The sequence below is a fragment of the Eriocheir sinensis genome, chromosome 17, assembly GCF_024679095.1.
Source record: "Eriocheir sinensis breed Jianghai 21 chromosome 17, ASM2467909v1, whole genome shotgun sequence".
NCBI classification, from domain to species: Eukaryota; Metazoa; Arthropoda; class Malacostraca; order Decapoda; family Varunidae; genus Eriocheir; species Eriocheir sinensis.
In genome coordinates this window covers 7,967,782-7,989,225 of record NC_066525.1, presented here as the reverse complement: position 1 = coordinate 7,989,225, position 21,444 = coordinate 7,967,782, and the positions used below count along the sequence as shown (strand labels likewise).

Below are 21,444 nucleotides of genomic sequence, written 5' to 3'. Positions count from 1 at the left end.
GGAAACAACACTTGGATACTCGCTTTACTGGGGTAGTATTGTCAGATTATGTAACAGCCTTCCTTATGCTGTGATCTTCCTCCTTCCCTTATAATAATTTACACTTCTAAAAGTTTTTAATTATTCTAAAATTGAGCTAAATAATCACAATCACTCATCCTTCGCACTTCGCATCCACTCTCATTACAAACATGCTCACTGATTATCTTTCACAATTCCAAAAGATAGAGACTGAGACTAAGTTTATTGATAATGAAAGAAGTCATACTATAATTCTCCATATTTTGAAGCTCATTATCCTTATACGAGTAGTAAGGTTGATCTACTTCACTCATGCGCTCACTCTGACTAAGCCGACTCGTTGGTTCTCCTTGACAGTCACAGAGGAAGGTGTTGGGTGACAAGGACTCCGCCACATCAGCCTTCTCCCCGCTCGTCACGCCGGCCATCCTCGCCCTTATATCTTTCGCCAGCATCACTGCCTTCGGTAAGATCCGTAGGTAGTACAACCCAGACACACAAAACAACTTGCTAACTACTACATTAATAACAAAAGGTCAATCAAAGCAAGACTTGACAAATAATATTCCCCCCAACACAAAATGAAAAGGAGACTAGAAAACAAGATAAGGATGAAAATATGAAGTAGTAAGCATGATCCTATTTAGTCTGCAAGGAAATAAAAAGAGTAAAGTTGAGACAAATGGAAAGAAAGAAATCGAATAATATCTAATCTATGAGGTCTTATGTACACCGCATCGCTTTCACAACAAGACTGATTTATTGTAGCCTACCTAGTCCCTCTACCTTGGTAATAATACGCATATTTCAGTTTCATATTTGCAACAGTTATATTTAAGTTGCCCTTCCTGACTTTGAGAAAATAACATCATAAGTGTTGTCCATTTATTAAATTAACGGGACTGCCTACTGTTTTAAGAAAAAGAAAGGTAAAAAACACTTTCTAGGTCAATAACACCACATTGTTTGAGTAAAGTGAACTCGTATAACCAGTTCAATATACAAAAAAAAAATCACTTGCTGTTCAGTTAGTATTTTTTTTTCAATTTATCCGATTTATTGGACTTTAACCTCTCTTGCAAAAAAATGAAGATCCTCTAACTAGCTGGTCATCTATTTATCTATCGTTTCTATTCAGAGTTACTAATATTTTCGTCCTCACGTGATCAGGACCCGGCATCAGACTTCATCTCAGCCACAGAGAGAGGAAACAAGCACTCAGGAATGAACAGTAAATCCACAGTCGTAGCTTACTTACTGGTTTATTTTAACTGTTTCTTACCAGGCATGTACGCCACCGTGACCCTGGGCGTGGAGACAGACAACCCCCGCCCCCGCCCCCGCGACTACCACCTCCACAGCCCGCACCTCAAGAACTTCTGAAAGCACTGAGCTCCGTCCATCACACTCGTGGCACACACCTCATACTCTGCCAAACCGACATCTTACTTTTTTACGGTACAGAAGACAGTCCAAAGGCAAAAGAAATGTGCATATATACAAAAGTCTCGCAAAACATATTCTAAAAAGTATATTACATGAGCTATCAGTTGCATAACCAAATGTAATTGCTTCTAAGAGTAAAAATATGTATCACAAAACTAGTAATAATAACTATACATATAATTGTACATTCATCATGCTTTTATACAGGTGTACTACATGAATACCTATAGACACGGGTGAAGAATATATTGTGCTCCCGTAAAGGTGAAGTGTAATGTTTTTTTCTACATCTTGGAATTTATTGTATCAGATTGCATCATTGTATCATCATGTATGTATTTAAACTCTGGTAAAGACAATCAACAGATCCAGAAGCCAAGTGACAAATGCGGGGAGGCTCACAGGAAACTATTCAAACTATACGTGTTGTTTACGCCAAAGAAAGTTTACCTACACACCGCTACATTCCACACTGGGTCCAGGTGGATGACGAACACTAGCGCCACCTGTGCACCACTCAGCCACACACGACACGGCTCACACGTCATCGCTTGGATCACCTATTAGACTCGGGAGCACTTCAAGATCGACTTTAGGATAACACGTCAAAAGGACCACAGTACACCCTCCCTGCGCCTACGACGGGTGGAACGAAGTGGTGAAAATCAAAACTTATGTAGAGGACTCTCATTCTTCTTTGGTATACTACGTTGATATTATTCGCAAATGTGGAAATCTACTACCATGTGTAAACAGAAGAAGAAAAGCATGCGTACAAGCAATAAAGCCGTTAAAATGTCAGACTACCCTTAACTATGTTGTTCTTGTAATCTGAATCCCCACAACATCTGTTCTTGTCGTATCCTCAGTTAACAGATCGCGAGTCTTTGCAACACTGATACACATGAGATGATATGCTTTAGTATTACCAAACCAACTTGATTTCATAGAATTTATGTTACCCTCTCTCAGTAGATGAGGGCAGAGGATGGAGAGAGAAGATATACCTGAGTCACGACTATATATATAAGATGTTTATCAGCTCTTCTATGTATCAGTGAAAATTCCAAAAATCAACTTATGATGTTAATGATCAACCAGTAGCCTGCAAGTAAGGGAAGCAGCTTATGTATGGTAATGAACACTGATACCCTTCGTCGTAGTGAAATTATACTGCCTCGTAAATCATAATCAGTACGAGGTATTCACGGAGGGAGGGTGCCATATGTATGCAACAATCTACTGACGTTCCCGTATGGTATATTCTTATTTACAGTTTAAGTTAATGTGGCGACAAAATACTGTCACGCTCACCGCATTGAAATTGTAGTGAACTTGTTTGCGATATGAATAAAGAAGATATTTACTAATTAGGTCGGTATTTTAAAACACTTTCGCTTCTCACATCAGCTATTTCTAAAGGTCAAAGAGGGGATCAATCGTGTTATAATGGGTGTTTCTTAAGGTTCACGGTACAGAAGAAGGGTCACACTACCACCAGGGTCATAAAACTACTCCTGGAAATGCCCACAACTCCCACGAAAGCCTTGTCAAATGTGTGTTCTTGGGCGGCGAAATGTCTTTTAATACGATCCTTAGAACCTCGGGCGTGGCTGGAGGTTCAGTGTGTGCTGCATCCCCTCACGCGCTGCTTCACTTGGGGCCGGGGAACACGCTCGCCAAACAATGCAGATTATTTCTAGTCCGTGTAAACAGAACGGTGAGTAGTGAGAGGCTTCGATCTCCCTTGGTAACAATTCCAACTATATTTCTTCTTAAATAATCGTTGGTAACTAACGCGCCTTTACATAGCCACAAAGTAATGCGATAAGCCACACTGGTAACCTAATAATTATCAGTGGTTGAGTCACTGCACTTTCATTTTTTATTACTTGAATAGTTCAGTCACTACAATTTATTTTACATCATTTCAACGGCGTCAATAGGCTAGAGTAACAATGCCAGGGTTTGGGTCAAGTCTGGAGAAATAATTATCTATGGCTACTTGAAACACTTGTGATTCCAACACTGCACTCTTGATAATAAAGTCAGCATTATTTCTAACATTCATAAGCAACATTTCGTCGAGTTCATTCCTTACTCGTTTACTGATTACCTAATCAAAATGTGCAGTTATTTATAATTGTTATACTTACTATATGGATTGATATTTTCTATGATTGTTATGTTCTTTTGTTCATTTGCTCCTCCCCATCTTAGTCTGTCGTGCAGAAAGCCTCGTCTTCAGTACAGCAGGCGGCGGCCAGCCTCCCTGCAGGTGACGCGCCGGGCGGCAGCACCCACCAGCAGGGGCAGCAGGGGCAGCAGAAGGCTGAGGCGGCCACAGCCCTCAACTGCGGCCTCTGTTGGAGAGAACACCAACTGTGTATCCCAACAAAGATAATTAAGTTTTCCCAAATTAGAAATTTACATCACGTTTTTGTTCTTCCATGCAACAACGACAGGAATTTTCAAATTAAGCAATAATAAATTTCAATAAAGCTTTTTGGGGGAAAAAATCATTTTTTGCAACGTTTCTCGTTCCTAACAAAGTAAGTATACCTCATTTTGACTGATTGTCTTTTTTTGCTACCTCCTTTTTCATTTTTAAGATTTTATACTGCCATTTTGTTGGTTATCAAGCCTCATGCTGGACACATAAATCTTATAGCGGCTCGTCATTTGTTGCTCCCCACAAAGCCACTGACAGCCACAGACCAATGGCTGTACTCTTTGTGACAAGTGCGTCTACAGACCAATGCGGGAACACACTCACGGCCGGCGTGCAGGCTCTGGAAGGGCTGGGAGTGGTCCCCGCGCGTGTCGCCGCCCACGCCCAGGTAGGTTTGGAGGCTGCCTCGTGCCAGGTGCCCCGTGATGGTGGTGGCCGTCCACAGGGCCGCCCCGACCCGCGCCCCGCACTGTTGGCAGGGAAAGCTTAAACACTGGGTCCGTTTACTTATATCCACAAACTATTCCAGCCACGTGTCGAGAACCCATCCTTTGTGTCTGTCTTTTTCTTTCTTTCCTTTTTTTCCGCATTTTTTTCTTACAGCACAAACCGTTGTTCAGTAAGCTTCAGTCGAACATTCCACAAGTAGCTCAATAAGAAAGATTAATTGCATAACTCCAGCTCCTACTCCTCGTCTAACTCCTTTTTCCTCCTCCTCCTCTTCCTACTTCCAATACTACTACTATTACTACTACTCTTAACAACAACAACAACAACAACAACAACAACAACAACAACAACAACAACAACAACAACAACAACAAGGCACTACTGACGGTGAGGTTGAAGGTGGCGTCGACGAAGTGGGAGTGCTGGAGGCGGATGGAGACCCTGCCGGTGAGGGTGGAGGTCAGGTCTTCCTCGGGCACCACCTCCACCACCTTTTGCGACCCGTTCACGATCTGTTATAGAGTAGGGAACACGTTGTAGTTTTTCCTTTGTTATTTTTCAGTAGAGAACACGGAGTAGTTTTTTCCTTCATTTTTTCAGAAGAGAACACGAAGTAGTTTTTCTTTCCTTTATTTTTTTGTGTGTTCATTCTTGCAGTTAGGTACTACTGAATGCGGCCTAATTTTATGTTCTCTCTTTGTCTCTGTGTCAGTATATTTTCTTCTTTAACATAATGAGACCTTGACAACAACTTCAGAATATACAGTCATATTCACATAGACATAGAATTAAGAATAAGGAACTCTTATATATGAGTCTCCATCTTCTGGCGAAACATTGTCGGAGCGCCCTCGAAAACAGTACTATAGAAAGAGGAGCCTATGACCCAAATTCTCACACATTTCGAGGTCTACACACCCACATTTGATAAGGGTTACGTATAGAGGTTGTGGGTACTTTCAAGGGTAGCTTCATGTGCCTGGTGATAGTTTGCCAAGGCTTCTGCACCATGAATGTGAAAAATAACCATGAGAATCTGACTAATCTCCTTGGTGGCGTATGAAAATATTTGTTATGAGAGTTGAAACCGCCTGAGAATACGGTCTATCACTGTTACCTTTTTGCTGTTGATGAACCAGGTGAGCGTGGGAAGCGGGTGGGCGCGCAGCACGGTACAGTTGGCAGTCAGCTGATCCCCGGGGCGGTATCGAACCCTGAAGCCGGATACTACAGGCCTCGTGTCCGGGGGATCTGTGGGGAGATAGATAAATATATAGATAGACTCGTTACGTCCTATATAATCTTTAATGGTTGTGAAATATATGACACAAAATCGGTATATCAGTCAGCTGGATGAGTGATCTTTGTTTTTTTCTGTTCGAGGCGAGCGAGGGTCACCAAGGGCTAGATACTGTTGAAACTCTAAACCCGGCAGCATATTCCTGAAGTGTATGTCTGATTGGCACCTCCCCGAGCCGCTGAGCCGTGGGTAACGTCCGGGTCGTAGCTCACACACTAACCCCTTCAAGAATATGCAACCCGGTCATGCCCTAACGCCCGCACGGAACTGTTGCTTTTTTGGACCTTTGCCTTACCCACGACGGTGAGGTTGGCGCTGACGAGGTGCTGCGAGAAGGAAGGGAAGTCCGCCACGGCCTCGCAGCTGTAGAGCCCCGAGGCAGCCACGGTGACGGCCTGCAGGACCACGTGTCCCAGGCCCCGCCCGCCCACCTGCACCCACAACAACACGTGGAGTCATATCTGCTTTTATCTCTGTTTTTACCGTAAAGAAGATAAACTAAAACCCTAAAGCACACACAAAACAAAACGTAAAAATTGCTGATAGTACACAAAAAATAAAAGAAAACATGACAGCTCACAATACGCAACAATAGATAGGATTAGTTTTTACTGATTTATATTTTTACCGTAAAAGAAGGATTGGACACCGTAAATGCAGTAAAATAAATGCTACTCGTGTAAAAAGAATATACGATAACCAGACAGATATGACGAAATTCAGTTCATATACTTGTCACCGTTTTAGAATTATCATGCATGTATACTTTTGAAGTCTGATATTATGTATACAGGTAATGGCGCACTACTGAGAGACAAAATAAACCCACTACACTTCCACCCCATCCTCGACAGTGCCCCCTGGGCGATCCTACCTTCACGGACAGTCCCGGCTGAGGGAAGACGGTGGCGAGGCTGCCGCTGGAGGGCGTGTCGTTCCTGCCGGCGGGGAAGGCGGTGACGGCGGCGCGGTAGAACTGGGCGCCGTCCTTCCACCACGAGAGGGAGTAGAGAGGTCCGGGCCAGGGGTCAACTCGGCAGCGCAATGACACGTCCTCCCCGGCCTGCACCTCCCCGGGCACCTCCACGCCCTGGATGCGAACCCCCCGCGACCCTGAGGCGATAGATAAGTAATAGACGATGAAATATCTTCGGTGAAGATATTTCATACTTTGATCATCAACATTAAAACACTAGGTTATTTTTTATGTTAGACTCAAAAATCAATATATCAAAGAGAAAAATCATTTAGGTGAGCATGCCATGGTATAGATAGGTAGATATATAGATAAGTAGGTAGAGAAATGTAGACAGACAGACAGATAGATAGATAGATAGATAGATAGATAGATAGACAGACAGACAGACAACTCGACAGAGTGTCGTTCTAGACAGAAATACAGATAATGAAAATTTGAATTCATCTATGTTTTTTATTTGAAATATCAATATAGTATCGTTTTCGCCTATCGGACTTATCGCTAGCTAGTATCGGAATTGTGGATTAATATCGGGTATCGGTTATCGGTTGTCGCCTATATTTGTGTTTCCAGTTAACGAATATCGGTTATCACCGATAAGGTTTTCCATTATCAGTTATCGGTTATCAGGAATAAGGTTTTCTGTTATCGTGCCCAGCTATGAACTGTAATACATGCAACCACTGGGAGCTTCATTATCTGTGGGAACCTTCAAATATCTATCATTCCTAAAAAGTAATGAGATGGTATTAGATATTTTAAGGTAATCTAAATACTTGATGTAAACTTTAAGATAGGCCAATTACTATGGGGATGAATAAAATAAATCCGCATTCATAATCTGAGAAAGAGTTATCTGTCGCCAGCATCACAATCATCACCATTTTTATCTTATCAGCACGGAGAGGAGCACTGAGGCCACGCGCAGCTATAGCGGATGCTCCCTATACTGATAATAAAAAGCATCGTATCAACAGTGGCGAAAGTATCATCATTACCATTATCATCATCATCATCATATCATTATCACTAAAGATGAAAGTTCAAATAAAAAGAAAATGCGATAAAGGAAGAAAAGTGTCTCCGATAGAAGCTTGACATTCGCTCACGTTGTTTAGTTTCCTGGAATCTGTACCTTCACACAGACATTTTTTACATTTTTTTTTTTTAATCACACTTTTGAAGATCAATTTTCTTACCTAACCTGACAATCTTAAAATCGGTTAATGAGGTGAAAGTGAGAGATTAATTACATCACCTGGTTCATTAAGGACTGACGACTTAATTAAGGTTGTACTACGTCAAACAGAGATAAAAACCACAGAACAACTATAACATACAATCCCAAGAGTTTACAATTTAACAACAATCATCACAATCCTTGAAGAAAAAAAGATTGCTTCCATTATAGTGACCATCGTATTTGAGTGGAGGTGTCAGGTCAACAACAACAACAACAACAACAACAACAACAACAACAACAACAACAACAACAACAACAACAACAACAACAACAACAACAACAACAACAACAACAACCCTCCTTTTGGCCATTATTAAAAGTGAAGGAGTCAGGTCAGCAGCTTCAACTTTTAATTTCGAATGTACTAAGTGAAACAAAAATAAAACAACAACAGCAACAACGACAACAACCCACCTTTTAGTATGATGACGAAGATGAAGAACTTAGTGGCCTTCATAATTGAGTGAAGGTGCCAGGTCAGCTTCGTCGATATACTGAAGCCTTTCTTCCCTCCGCCTAACCACCCACCCACAGCACCTCCCTCCACCGGTCTCCACCCTCCCGCCCACCACTCTCTGTGTGTCAAGGGTGGATTGAGTATCGCTTAATGGGAAACCTAATTCATCTATCACTTCGATTAACTACGTTTTCCACAGTACACAGCAATGGTTATCGATTCTCAGACGGTGCAATGATCCCAGCGAGCACAGGGAAGGTGTGGTGTGGTCGACGGTTCTCTGCTACTGTCTGTGTCTTCTTGGAGATGCCTGTGTTCCTCTCTTCTCCCGGGTTTCCCTCTCATCTCCTCCCTCTTCACTGATGCCACGAGCCTGACTTCAAACGCCTTTCTGGGCTATTATTGTTAACATGCAGGCTATGTAACCATTCTTCCACGTCCCTGTGACCATAGGGAGAGGATACATTTCCTCCCATTTGTTATATTTCACGTCGTAAGTCATTGCCGCTAATAATGAAGGGAAGGAGGGGAGGTGGTCGAAGGACTGATCCCTGTGTAAGTCAGTACAAGAAGACGAGTCAACACTCAGCCCGACGCGCCGCCCCTCCTCCTCCCTGCTCTCCCCTGCCGTCGCCGCCGCCTGATGAATACATCCCCACGGCACGGGCTCATCACGGGTGTCCAGGGCCATATTCTTAAAGATTTCTGCCTCCTAGCACACACATATGACAAGGCTTTCATAGGAGTTTTGGGCAATTGCAGAGATGATTTCAGGATCCCTCTGATAGTTTGATCATTCTTTTGTGAAACAAACATACAAAACATTCATTAGAGCTCGATTGATCTCCCTTTCGACCTCTTGAAATAGAACATAAGAACGTAGGAGTCTGCAAGAGGCCGGTAGGCCTGTACAAGGCAGCTCCTTTGAACCTAAGCTCCCGTGAATCTAACCCCACCTAATATCACTGTTCATGAATTTATCTATTCTATTTTTTAATGTGACAATTGTATTGGCACTCACCACATGACTGCTCAGCCTATTCCACTCATCCACCACTCTGTTAGTAAACCAATTTTTTCCTATATCCCTGTTGAATCTGAATTTATCCAGTTTAAACCCATTACTACGTGTCCTACCCGGTTCTCTTACCACCAAAACATTATGAATATCCCCCTTATTAAAGCCCTTCATCCATTTATAAACCTCGATCATATATCCACGTACCCTTCGCCTTTCTAGAGAATGCAAGTTTAACTGTTTGAGTCTTTCCTCTCAAATCAAACTGCTATTACTAAGCTATTCGCTGCATTTGATATCGTTAAGCTTCTTAAGTAAAATTTGAATCGTTTTTCGGGATCACCTGAAGATCCGCCACCCCGACTAGGTGAGACAATCTGGGGTGTAAGTCACTGCTTCAAATGGTAACGAGGCTGCGAGGTGGCGCATCTTCATGTTCATTGTTTCAAAATGAGAAAGAAGCAGTGGAAGTTGTTGGAGTTTACTACACTGCTTATCACATTCCACTCATCAGACCAAGACCGTGTGTGGTGGACCTGCCAGTTCTTCATACTCCACTCATCAGACCACTTCTCCATAATGGCGGCTAATACTTTTGAGACGGTTGTTCTACCGCTGCTGACTGAGGACCCCACTCCTGTTATTACTTGGCTTCAGCAGAAGGAACTTTTAAGGCGTGATGTGCGATGTGAAAAATGCCACAACGGGATGAACTGGACCAAACACTCCAAATGTGCGGACGGTGCGGTGTGGAAATGCCAGACAAAAGGGTGTACAAAGCATAAAGGGAGAACAAGTATAAGGACTGGATCATTTTTTGTCCGTTCTAGACTGTCACTGCAGAAGTGGGTTCATGCCATGCATCTCTGGAGTGAACGTATTGGAGAAACAACGGCAAGACGTCAAGTAAACCTATCTGAGAAGACTACGATTGACTGCTACAGCTTTTTTAGGGAAATATGTGCTTCGTACTTCCAAGCAAATTCAGTAACGTTAGGTGGGCCTGGGATTACTGTAGAAATCGATGAATCGTGCTTCTCTCGTAAGCCAAAACATCACAGAGGACGCGCACCCCACACTCCTACTTGGGTCTTCGGCATCGTTGACAGAAGCACCAAACCAGCGGTTGGATACATGGAAATAGTCGAGGCGAGAGATGCTGCCACCCTTCTTCCTATTGTATCTAAAGTGGTTCGAGCAGGGTCTATCATTCACAGTGACGAGTGGAGAGCATATCGTAATATCCAAGGTCTAGGCCCTCTAGGGTATGAACACAAAACAGTGAATCACTCGGTAAGTTTTGTAGACAAACCATTGAATCCTACTGGAATAGACACAAGAGCTATATAAAGAAAATGCCTGGCTGCAGGAGAGACCTGTTAAACTCCTACCTGCAGGAATTCATGTGGGACAACCGATTTTCAAAAAATGCTTTTGAGAAGTTATGACCATATTGCTGCACAATATCCATTTTAAGTGCTAAGACTGCGTTAGTACTAAATCTGAGGTATCACACTTTTAGTGAAATTCACTTTTTTCTGATTTTTATCCACTTTTTAATGAGTTCACGTTTTAGGTTTTATCGTACGTTTCAATAAATGACTTTCATTTTCTGATTTAATAGTTTTATTTTTATTTACTATCACTTGAATGTCAGGTTGATCTTCAAGTGAGTCTCTCGAGTGGCGGATCTTCACGTGAGACACTCTGGGGTGGCGGATCTTCAGGTGATCCGTTTTTCGTAGCTACGGATGAAGCAGGGCCGTCTACCTATGTTACAGATTAATCCACTATTGCCCGGGAGCCCCAGCTAAAACTTGAATGTTCGTGGGTCTTTGAAGCGCGAAAATGCTCAACGAAATTACCTACATTCATCTAAACTATTGTTTGTTACAACTAGCGCATAAAATTTAGATATGTTTTCCACTATTTCAGATATTTTTCGGTCAAACACATGCCCTTTTGCTCAACTAAAGGAGTAGGTAAAATATTCTTAATTCTTTCGATTGGTAACTGTTCACACACATATCTTGGTAACTATGCTTCACTTTAAATTTATCTTGTTGCAAGGAATTAGAAAGTATATTTATGCATAATACTTGCACAACATCCCTTAGTTGGGTCCTTTTCACAATAGTTATTTCCCAGTGTATCACGTAGGCAAGCTTTTCTTATAATTCTCTCTCTCTCTCTTCCAGTGTAGTACGATTAATTAATTTAAAAACAAGCTCGACCGCCACTTAATTTCCTCAACTTGATATTCACTAAAGTCGAAATGCAAAGTCTTGGTGGCACTGAACATTAGATTTAATAGGATTTCACTTACTACTAATAGACCACCTGTAACTAGTCTGGCCCATAGAATCCGTGTGGTCTGAATTTCTATGTAAAAATCTATGCAAAATGTGTGTGTGTGTGTGTGTGTGTGTGTGTGTGTGTGTGTGTGTGTGTGTGTTAAAACAGTCCACCTTCAAACCCCCGTTCTCTATGACACCCAAGCTCAGCGTAAACGTAACTGACAAATATATACACATTACTTAATTCCACTCTCATGCTCCACTAGTCATTACCGCTATTATTCGCTTTTACTAATCGTTCTGTGGGTGAGGGTGAGGGACGGGTAGAGGACGTGTTGTGTACTCGTCCACCTCTTGTTTACCTGGGGTCGGGCTGCTGCCAGATGTCCGCCTCGCACCATCACTCACTCTCATATTTCCCCAACTAACGACTCACTCATTGCCTCCAGGTGAGTAGACCCTATGGTGAACTGACCCCCTTTTCCCAGGCTAACGTTGGGGACTGGAGAACAAAGGGAGGCTTGCATAATTACTGCCTGCCGTCTGGTTTCTTCAGGGGCATTTTCATAAGGGGGTGTATCTTCTATTAGGGTTTTGGGCATACCGGTCATAGGTTTTTGTTTATTGTCTCCCGATTTATACAGTCTCCCTATGTTCTTATGGTTTCTTCAGAGGCAAGGGAGCTAGTTTTCATAAGGGGATGTCTCTTCCATTAGGGCTTTGGGCATGCCGGTCATAGTTTTCTTTATACCAACTACCACTGACGGGGCTCTAGAGGCTGTGGCCCCACAGCCTAACTAGCCCCATAAAACACCCAAGAAGAAGAAGTTTTTTTTTATAAAGTTAATGCTGGTGCTGACCCCTTTGCTGTTTATTCCAGGAGGTAAAGATTCGTTTTAGTACCGTGCCAGTATTTCATTACCTACCTTATGAAACATCACTAGCTCTTCATATATCTTTTCTACAAGCGTTCAACAATCATTGAAATGCTTTCAAAATCCAATTCAAGAACTATTTATTGTTGAAAATAGGGGAATATTCACAAAAGCATATAGCCTCCTTTGGCAGCGGCCACGGCGATGGTGCCACCGCCATGGCCGCAAAATAGCTCATGGAGGGTTTAGGGTGGGGGAGCATTTTCCAACTACTCCAACCGAACTGTAGTCGTTCGCCCCCCTCGACTCCCCCTTCTAACCAAGGGGGGCTGTGCACCCCTGAGGACCCCCCTCTCCCCCCTCACATGTGTATGCAACTATTTCTGCATGGAGGTACTTCTCGCAACACCGGCTGCACTGACGCTGTGGCCGCCGCCAGAGGAGGCTACGCTTTCGTGAATAATATCCCAAATTTTCAGGGGGCTTCGTGGTGCAGTGGTTAGCACACTCAGCTCACAACCGAGAGAGCCCGGGTTCAATTCCCGGGCGGAGTGGAAAAAAATGGGCGGCTTTTCCGATACCCTACACCCCTGTCCACCCAGCAGTGAATGTACCAGGTATTAATCGGGGGTTGTGTCCTGTCTCCTGGGATCTGTTCCCTTCTCCTATAATTCCTTCCCCCTCCTGTCTCTCTCCGGCATATGACCACAGATGTTGCGCCGAATAAACGAAACTTTCCAACTTTTTTTTCCCCAATTTTGAACAATAAATAGTCCTTGAATTGGATTTTGAAAGCGTTTCCATGATTGCTGAATGTTTGTAGAAAAGATATATGAAGAGCTAGTAATGTTTCATAAGGTAGGTAATGAAATACTGGCACGGTACTAAAACAAATCTTAACCGTTCACTACTCTTGGGGAGATGGACATGTTGCTTCTATGGGACATGTTGCTTCTGTGGGACATGTTGCTTGCTTTAAGGGTCATTTTTAAACCTTTAGGCACCCAAGCACATAACATTTAACCCGGCAGCGTCGGCGGACCCATTTTTGGGCTCCCGCGAGTCGGTCCGCTGAAACGGCGGACCCCGTATGGGGCTCCGCTCAAAACGCCTAATTCGAGCTAATTGTAGGCGGTGGCGGCATAGAGCAACCCACCATGCATGCCCTGGGTCATTGTGGTGGGTGATTGATCTTGAGGTGGGCTTATTTGTCATAGGTAGTGCTGTAAGGTCATGGCAGACTGAATTAGCTATCCATATAGTAATCACTTGTCAAATTCTCTAAAGTAGACAACAAGCGACTCTCGGCTAGATGCCACGTGTCATGAGACCGTTTATTTTGTAACAAACACCACCCAAAAAGAATGGAGTTTGAGTAAAAATAAATATTTTTAACGGCCTTATGGTTACGAGAGGAGTACTCTGATATACGTTCCATGCTCTTTTCTTAGTCTCAAAATGCAGTGTAATGGTGCCGTTTCTTGGCCACTTATCGGCTTTCCCATAGCCAAAGCCCACGGGTTAACACGGCTTTTTTAGAATTTGTGGGCATTTCCATGGGTATCTTTAAGACCCCAGTGGTAGTCTAACCGTTGTTCTGTACTGTGAACACAAAGGAACACTCATTGGAACCTGATTAATCTCCTTTTTGGCCTTTGAGAATAGTTGATGTAAGAGGCGACAGTGCCTGATATTACCAACCTAAGTAGCGTCACTGTTATAAAGCTTGGGAGTATTTTCCAGCAATTCTCAGGTGGCGCATGACACTGGTGGGTGTGGAAGCTTGCTGGAAGGGGGTGCAGGCAAAAACCCACTGGGTATAAACTTACTGATTAAATGTAAAGGGGGACAAAAATTCACCGGGTTAGGTTGGGTTATGTTAGGTAAGATTAGTTTTATTTCTATGAGTATCTGAAGCTGCTGACATACCTATTGGAAGACATGCTCTTCCCTAATGATATGATTATCATACAGTCCATCCGATAGAAGTCAATTAGTTGAGCATATTGACATATAAAGATAGTCATTTTCACCACCAAATGGGTACAAAATCGTAAGAGGGACTTTATTGCATAAATAACCGTATCGGCAGTAACTGTGTTGGAAGCTGCACAGCTTGCCTTCACACCAAGCAGTTATTGTAGCACCCATGGGTTACTCTTCTTAACCCGGTAGCAGCGACGGGCCAAATTTGCGGCTTTACCGTGTACCAGCGATGGGTCAAATTTCTGCCATTATATAAACCTCCCAAAATAGATGATGCATAAACTGATCACACATGCGTTGATATATATATTATGAAATGGTTTGCGTGAGTGATGATTCTTTCTCATTATTTTACTTAGAGGGGCCTTTAACCTAACCTAACCTAACCTAACCGAAGAAACATGACCCCTGCAGCTACCGGGTTAACCCTAGAACAGTCGACCGGTGCCATTTGGGTACATGCACTGTGTAATTTTGCGTTTCTCGCTCAGTGTCTCCACCAAAAATGGTTAATTTGCAACTTTTATTGTTCTCACCCTCCGTGTGCCACTTACTTTCGGAGGGGATGTACGTGATTTAATGCTTTGGTTTTATTTCTAGGTACGGTAAGTTTCTGTGTATCCAAATGGCACAGGTTCGACCGTATACGTTTCTGGATTGGGAAAAAAAATGTGTGAAAGTATCCATCTTAGTGCTTTGTGATATGACGACGCGAAGTTTCGGAGTGTTTCAGTCAAATATAATATTTTTTATTAAACTTGACCCATATTATGTTAAATATAGTACTTTAGATATTATTTTCCTCTTTTTTATTGTAGATAGTGGTCATGGCCTAGGAACGTACGAGATTCATCTCTAATGAAGAGCTAGGAAACCTAGTGAACTCTGAGGAGTTCAATGACTTACCAGACATTACTATCTATCTATCTTTATCTTCGATGCCTTGCTCCCTCGCAGGAACTACCCTCCAGGGGGTGGCCGCTGCACAAGTGCCTCCATCTCTCCCTGTTCTGGCACTCCCTCTCAGCACACTCAATCCTGCTACTTTCAACTCTCACTCCAATACTCACTCACCCTATTGATCCACTTCGCAGGTGGTCTTTCCCTCCCTCAAGCGTTCCCTCATACATTCTTCTTGAGTTCATTCTCCCCCATTCTCATCATGTGTCCAAACCATCTCAGTGAACCACGTTTCACCCACTCCACCACTCCACACGTACTCCCCTCTTACTAAATTTTGTAAAAAATAAATAAAAAGGCTTTACAGGCTGCATGTACAAAATCACTCATTTCTATTTATTCCAGTCACCCTGATTTTTTTGCAGCCCAGGGTTGGCAGGCAGACTGGGACATCAATCGTACCTTCTAGTTTAGTGTAGAAATTAGTTTTTTCCTGAATTTCATATATTTGGGTTTGAGAAACTGAAGTTCTCAATACTTTTTTGTTCAATATTTTTTTTTCAATTATCTCCCAAGTCCGATTTATTTTTATTTAGTTAGTCATTTACAACCAGTAGTGGTCCAGAAGCCTTATTTTTGTGCCACACTACCATTTGGAATGAAAACAGCATATTTTATTTTATTTATTTATTTATTTATTTATTATTATTTTTTTTTTTCCTACTGTGATTCCAATTGGCACACGTTAATCATAATCATTGCAAATTCATACATCGACTGTTCTAGGGTTAACGGAGATAAGTTACTAATTTAGCGATAATAGTTTACTATTCCTGAAGTTAAGTGAGGTTGGGTTACTATTATTGTTGCAATAAGGAACTACAGGTAACTCGATTTACGCGAGTGTTTTGCCCTTGAAGAGGTCGCGTAAATCAAAAACAATGTAAATCAAACAAGAGGTAGGTTTGTACCTTTATTGCCTAGTGTATCACTCTGACTCCTCTCCCTCTCATGGTTCCTCCTCTGGCTGCCTTTCCCCTCGTGGTAGCATAGCAGTGATGGCGTTGTTGTTGTTGAGTAGTGTGGCAGCGTGGGTACTGTATTGTTATTAAAGTGGTGCGCGGGAAGAACTGAGCTCAGCTGTTTTGCCGCGGCGCCGTGTGAGTCCAGTTGCGTGAGGCATCTGGTGGCCACTCCATAAAATATCGCGTATAAGTGAAAAAAACATGTAAATTAAACATTTATTAGGATTTTGGACCCCGCGTTATTTAAAAAATGCATAAACCAAACTCGTGTAAATCGAGAGTTACCTGTATCAGTTAGCTTGTGTTAGAGTTCAGGTTGTTGAATGGCCTTGGTTAAATATGGATTTTGTGACTGTGGAGTGCCCCCTGGCTTGCATTCCCTGTTAGTTAGTCAGTGGCAAGATTTCTTACTCGTCAGTTTTTTACACTTAATATGTGATGCCTTTTTGAAAATAATATATTTTTTAGTGTAATTTTCAACTCAGACCAATTTAACTTAACACCGACCTGTTGGTCCTGAATCCTGTCATAACTCGAGTACTACCTTATATTAGATGAAAGGTGAGGCATGGAAGGACAAGAGCGTAGGTAGGTGGACAAAGCTAGACAGACTAGATGTGCACTGCCCGGTCGGCTTTGTTTCCACCACTGCCGACCGATGTGTTTGGACAAGTTCGGCCAGCTCACCACTGAACCAAACCTTTCACTTATCGAACTTGTTTGGTATATCCCCACATATACCAGACTGGGCCAAAAGTTTGTTAAAGCCAAAGTTTGTTATGTTAAGGTCAATAAAAGCGAGGGTTTACTGTAGTCAGTAACAGGTTTTCAGAAGCTATCTTGTGTAAGGTGATTGGCTCCTTGCAGACTATCTTGTGTAAGGTGATTGGCTCCTTGCAGACTATCTTGTGTAAGGTGATTGGCTCCTTGCAGACTAAAGTATTTTCCTGTAATCTCATGTATTTTCAATTTTTTTTCATTATGTTATAGTTTGATCACATCTACTCCTGAATATATTCTTACACCTTTACCATTCATGCCAAACCTTAACCAAACACATTATTGTCACTTATCTTTCCTTCCATGTTGGATAACACACACTGTTGCAAGTGAGACAGGGCACTAATGAGTAAATAATTTCTTGAGATGAATTGAAAGTTTGTTACCTGCATTGTCTTTGAATGCTGAATCATGCTACTATATGAGCAGGTTGGCACGTAAAGGGTGTCTGGATCAGATCAAGAGGGCACCCACTAAACTGTAGGCTGGAGCAAGTTGAGTTGTCCACATTGAAAAAGGTGCTCCTGAAGAGTTGGTAACAGTGCTTTCCAAAGCAGATGAAAGGCATTTTAACAGTGACGAGCCTTTAACCCGTTAGCAGCGGGGATCATGTTTTTCAATGGTCCCTCCAAGCGAGATAAATGAGAAAAAAATCACCCCTCACACAAACCGTTTCATAATGTATATCAAAGCATTTGTGATCAGATTATGTATCATCTATTTTGGGGGGTTTATATCATGGCACAAATTTGGCCCGTCGCTGCTACCAGGTTAAGGTATACTCAGTTTGCTGAATGCATTTGGTGATAAACCACCTCAGGGAGGAGAGAGCAGTCAGGTGCCTCCCACAGGGTGGGCAGAGATGGGCATGAACAGTCACTCAGTGCTCATTGGTTAAGGTTTCCAAGGGGACTGGAAACACCTCACCTCACTCTGCTCAAAGGTCTTCTGAAACTGTAATCTATTTGAAAGTGTTTTTAGAGACATATGTTTCTACAAGTAACAAAAGAAAGCATATATCATAGGAAGCGCCAGCTAATATTACCCCATCACAGAAAAGAGGAAGCAGTGTATTCATTCCAAGAAGCTACTGAAAATTCAGTAACATCTGAAGTCAGCACGAAAACACAGTACCAGACAAAGGATGGGTAAGAAAGGTGCCTGTGGAAGTGAGAGGTCAGGTCAAGTGAGGAGGGCTATGAATACCGAATTACAAACCTTCACTACCTCCCCAACCCTGCCTTCATGCCTACCACCCCATCACTTGTCAAACACAAACTGAGGTCAAGTCCACACTGAGGCCCAATGGGAGGGATGACACCACATGCATTGAGCAAACTGAGTTTAATAGTTTTATATAATGGAATAGATATGTAGTTATCATTATAAAGCACACTGAAACAGTCCAAAGAGGGTGAAAAGAATTCACCCTATTAAGAATTTACTATGGAAAAAAAACTAAAGTGGACTTTCTTTCCAGCTTTGCTGTCTCCAAGGTGACAAAATCAAAAGTGAGCAATTCCCACAGGCTGTAGGACTCTGGACCACTAGGGTGACAATATATATTGTATCAGGCAATATATATGTCTGGAACCCTTGAGTTTAGAGACAAAACCATAAGTACCCAGAGTCCACAGGCATGGCCCTGTGACACCTGTGAGCACTGAGGGAATACTATTAAAAGTGCTCAGAGTCTACAGATACAGAACTGTGGTGCTCAGGATCCATAAGGTGAGCGAATTAAAATATTCTGAAGTACACAGGTGTGGTCTTGAGGGGTGTGTACACAAGTGTGGTCTGGAGGGGGGGAGGGGGGGTGACTGAAGAAATTGAATGTACAGAGGCAAAAGGTGAAAGGCCTCCTGTAGTTTCTGGGTCCTGTAGAGTGAAATGGAACATAAATTTAAAGAGTTAAAGCTCTAACGCATGGGACTTCCAAACTTTTGTAGCAAAATCAGATGTGTCTCCAATGAACTCCCACCATGTTTAAAATGAAATCTGCTTGAAGTCTTTATTTTTAAATTTCAAGAGGGAACTTAGAATTCCTTAGTTACTCTGACAAAATTAAAAGTGACCAGCATCCTCAGATGTAAAACCTGTGGCACTGGGGATCCCAAGATAACAAACTAACTCAAGGGGAACATTGCCGAGTCTGTTCATTACGCTGAGTTACACACCGATAGAGTGCAAAGGTATCTGAAGTTATCATAGGAATAATGATTGCAAGAGAAGATGAACACATTTTTCAGAACATCAAGGCTATCATGATGATCCTATTGTATTTAAGCACTTATGATAGAAATGAAACAGCTGACTAACGAATCTAAATTCATATTGATTTTTTATAGTCATTATTTTTAGTGAAGCAACCCGGTCTGTGAAGTGTGCCTTGGGGAACTTTTATATGGATTTTTGAATTTCATACATCCTATAAATATATTCTGTAAGTGTTAGTGAATTCCATCGCTTGAAAGCCAGTGCCTGATTTAGGGAGGCTGTCACTCTACTTCCTTGCTATATATGAGTATGATGCATTATATATTGTTACCTGTTTTATTGATATGGAGTTATTTTAATATATTTAATAAAATTTCTATTTACTTTGTTTAATTGTAAACTTGTGCAAGTTGGCAATTATAACTGACACTCAGGGCGCATTATCCAACATTCTTTGATTTCACTTTGCAAAAATATATATTTTTTTTTATATATTTGCTCAGTAAGTATTTATATTAGCATTTAGTATATTTTTAGTATGATGCAGTAAAGTCAAGTAATTACAATATTTTAGTTAGTTGTATAATTATTATCTCATAAAACTAAAACAAGTTATATATAATTCATTATGCATCTATTTCCAGTGCCCTACTTATATTAGTAATCAAATCAATTGAATTAGCTGCATTGTCTGATCTCATGTCTCTCCCTCAGCAATCCTCCACCACCACCTTCTCCTCCACCAACACCTCCACCAACGCCACCTCCAACACCGCCTCCAACACCACCACCCACTCCACCACCCACACCTCCCCCATCTCCTCCACCCCCTCCCCCACCACCCCCACCACCACCACCGCCATAATGTTGGAAGTGACTTGTAATGATCGCCTGGGGAAGAAAGTAAGAGTCAAGTGCAACCCTGATGACACAATTGGGGACCTGAAGAAGCTCATAGCAGCTCAGACAGGCACCCCCTGGAACAAGATCGTCCTGAAGAAGTGGTACACAATCTTCAAGGACCACATAACGATTGCCGACTATGAGATCCATGATGGCATGAACCTTGAGCTGTACTATCAATGAGTCTGCCTGCTTAGGACCCTCCCTCCCTCTGTGTCTCCCCCACCCACCATGAGGATTATCTGTTGCGTTTTTGTTTGTTTGTTTCTTCCAACGTTTAGACATGTTACTCAAATATCAGAACATGTTTGAATTTCAATATTGCTCACTTTTTATGATGTCCTGATATCATGTTTGATGATAATATGGGTTTACAATTTTGGTCATAGAAAGTAGATTATGTATAAATTAAAATTTATTTACATATGTTGATATGAGTTTGCTGGATCATCAAACATGTTGGCAAGTCCCTATCCCTCAGATGCTTGGTTTCAGTCACCTTTGCATATGCTGCATTTACGGTATGTTTACTTGATTGAGCCATATTGTCGGGTTTTTAATAAAATTTAAAATATGATCACAGTTTTTACCTTGAATATCTGGAAGCTCATTTGGCAAGAGCAGGCACGAGATAACAGAATGATTAACCCTGTGAAGTCCATCTCTTATTCATGTTGTGAGATTTATGTCAAGGGCAGTAGGTTGTCATTTATTTTTTACTGATTGGTTAACTGTGCTGCAGCACTGTTAGTCCAGTGTGAACTGTTGTCACCATTACTTATCATCTCTTATCATTATTAATTCAGCATCAACTTTTGTCACATTACCCATCCCCACCTGCCTTCATCCAGGCCCATCAGGAGTGGGGACAAATGATCATTGTTACTTCATGACAGGTCTCAGAAGTAACCAGATGATTAATTAAGAAGACAACATTGAAGGCATAAACTAAATTTCCAAAAGCTAGACCTGCCTCGGGAATTTGCATCATCATTTTTCAAGGCAGGTCCCAAGCTTACATGAGGCAGACTTTGCCACCAGATGGTAGCTCTCCAAGGCCCACACTGTCCCATACAACTTTGTCATGTCTTTTAC

General features: G+C 42.0%; 1 protein-coding gene and 1 long non-coding RNA gene across 2 annotated transcripts; one reads left to right on the top strand and one right to left on the bottom strand.

Moving 5' to 3' along the window:
* Window positions 1-3,675: 3,675 nt before the first annotated feature.
* Window positions 3,676-8,434, bottom strand: LOC127000092 (uncharacterized). Its single transcript, XM_050863514.1, has 7 exons — window positions 8,306-8,434; window positions 6,544-6,782; window positions 5,965-6,100; window positions 5,487-5,620; window positions 4,756-4,881; window positions 4,244-4,388; window positions 3,676-3,830 (listed from the first exon to the last, which is right to left on the bottom strand). The coding sequence occupies exons 1-7, from the start codon at window positions 8,346-8,348 to the stop codon at window positions 3,712-3,714; spliced, it is 942 nt and encodes a 313-aa protein (XP_050719471.1). The 5' UTR covers window positions 8,349-8,434; the 3' UTR covers window positions 3,676-3,711.
* Window positions 8,435-11,877: 3,443 nt separating this feature from the next.
* LOC126999894 (uncharacterized) lies at window positions 11,878-20,309 on the top strand. Its single transcript, XR_007753654.1, has 3 exons — window positions 11,878-12,112; window positions 18,710-18,960; window positions 20,161-20,309. It is a non-coding gene; the product is annotated as an uncharacterized LOC126999894 (long non-coding RNA).
* Window positions 20,310-21,444: the final 1,135 nt, after the last annotated feature.

Coding starts and splice junctions, on each gene's coding strand:
- LOC127000092 (XM_050863514.1), bottom strand. CDS start 8,348: ATGAAGGCCACTAAGTTCTTCATCTTCGTCATCATACTAAAAG. Junction 6,101..6,543: donor AGCCGGGACTGTCCGTGAAG/GTAGGATCGCCC, acceptor TTGTGGGTGCAG/GTGGGCGGGCGGGGCCTGGG. Junction 4,882..5,486: donor GGTTCATCAACAGCAAAAAG/GTAACAGTGATA, acceptor ACTCTATAACAG/ATCGTGAACGGGTCGCAAAA.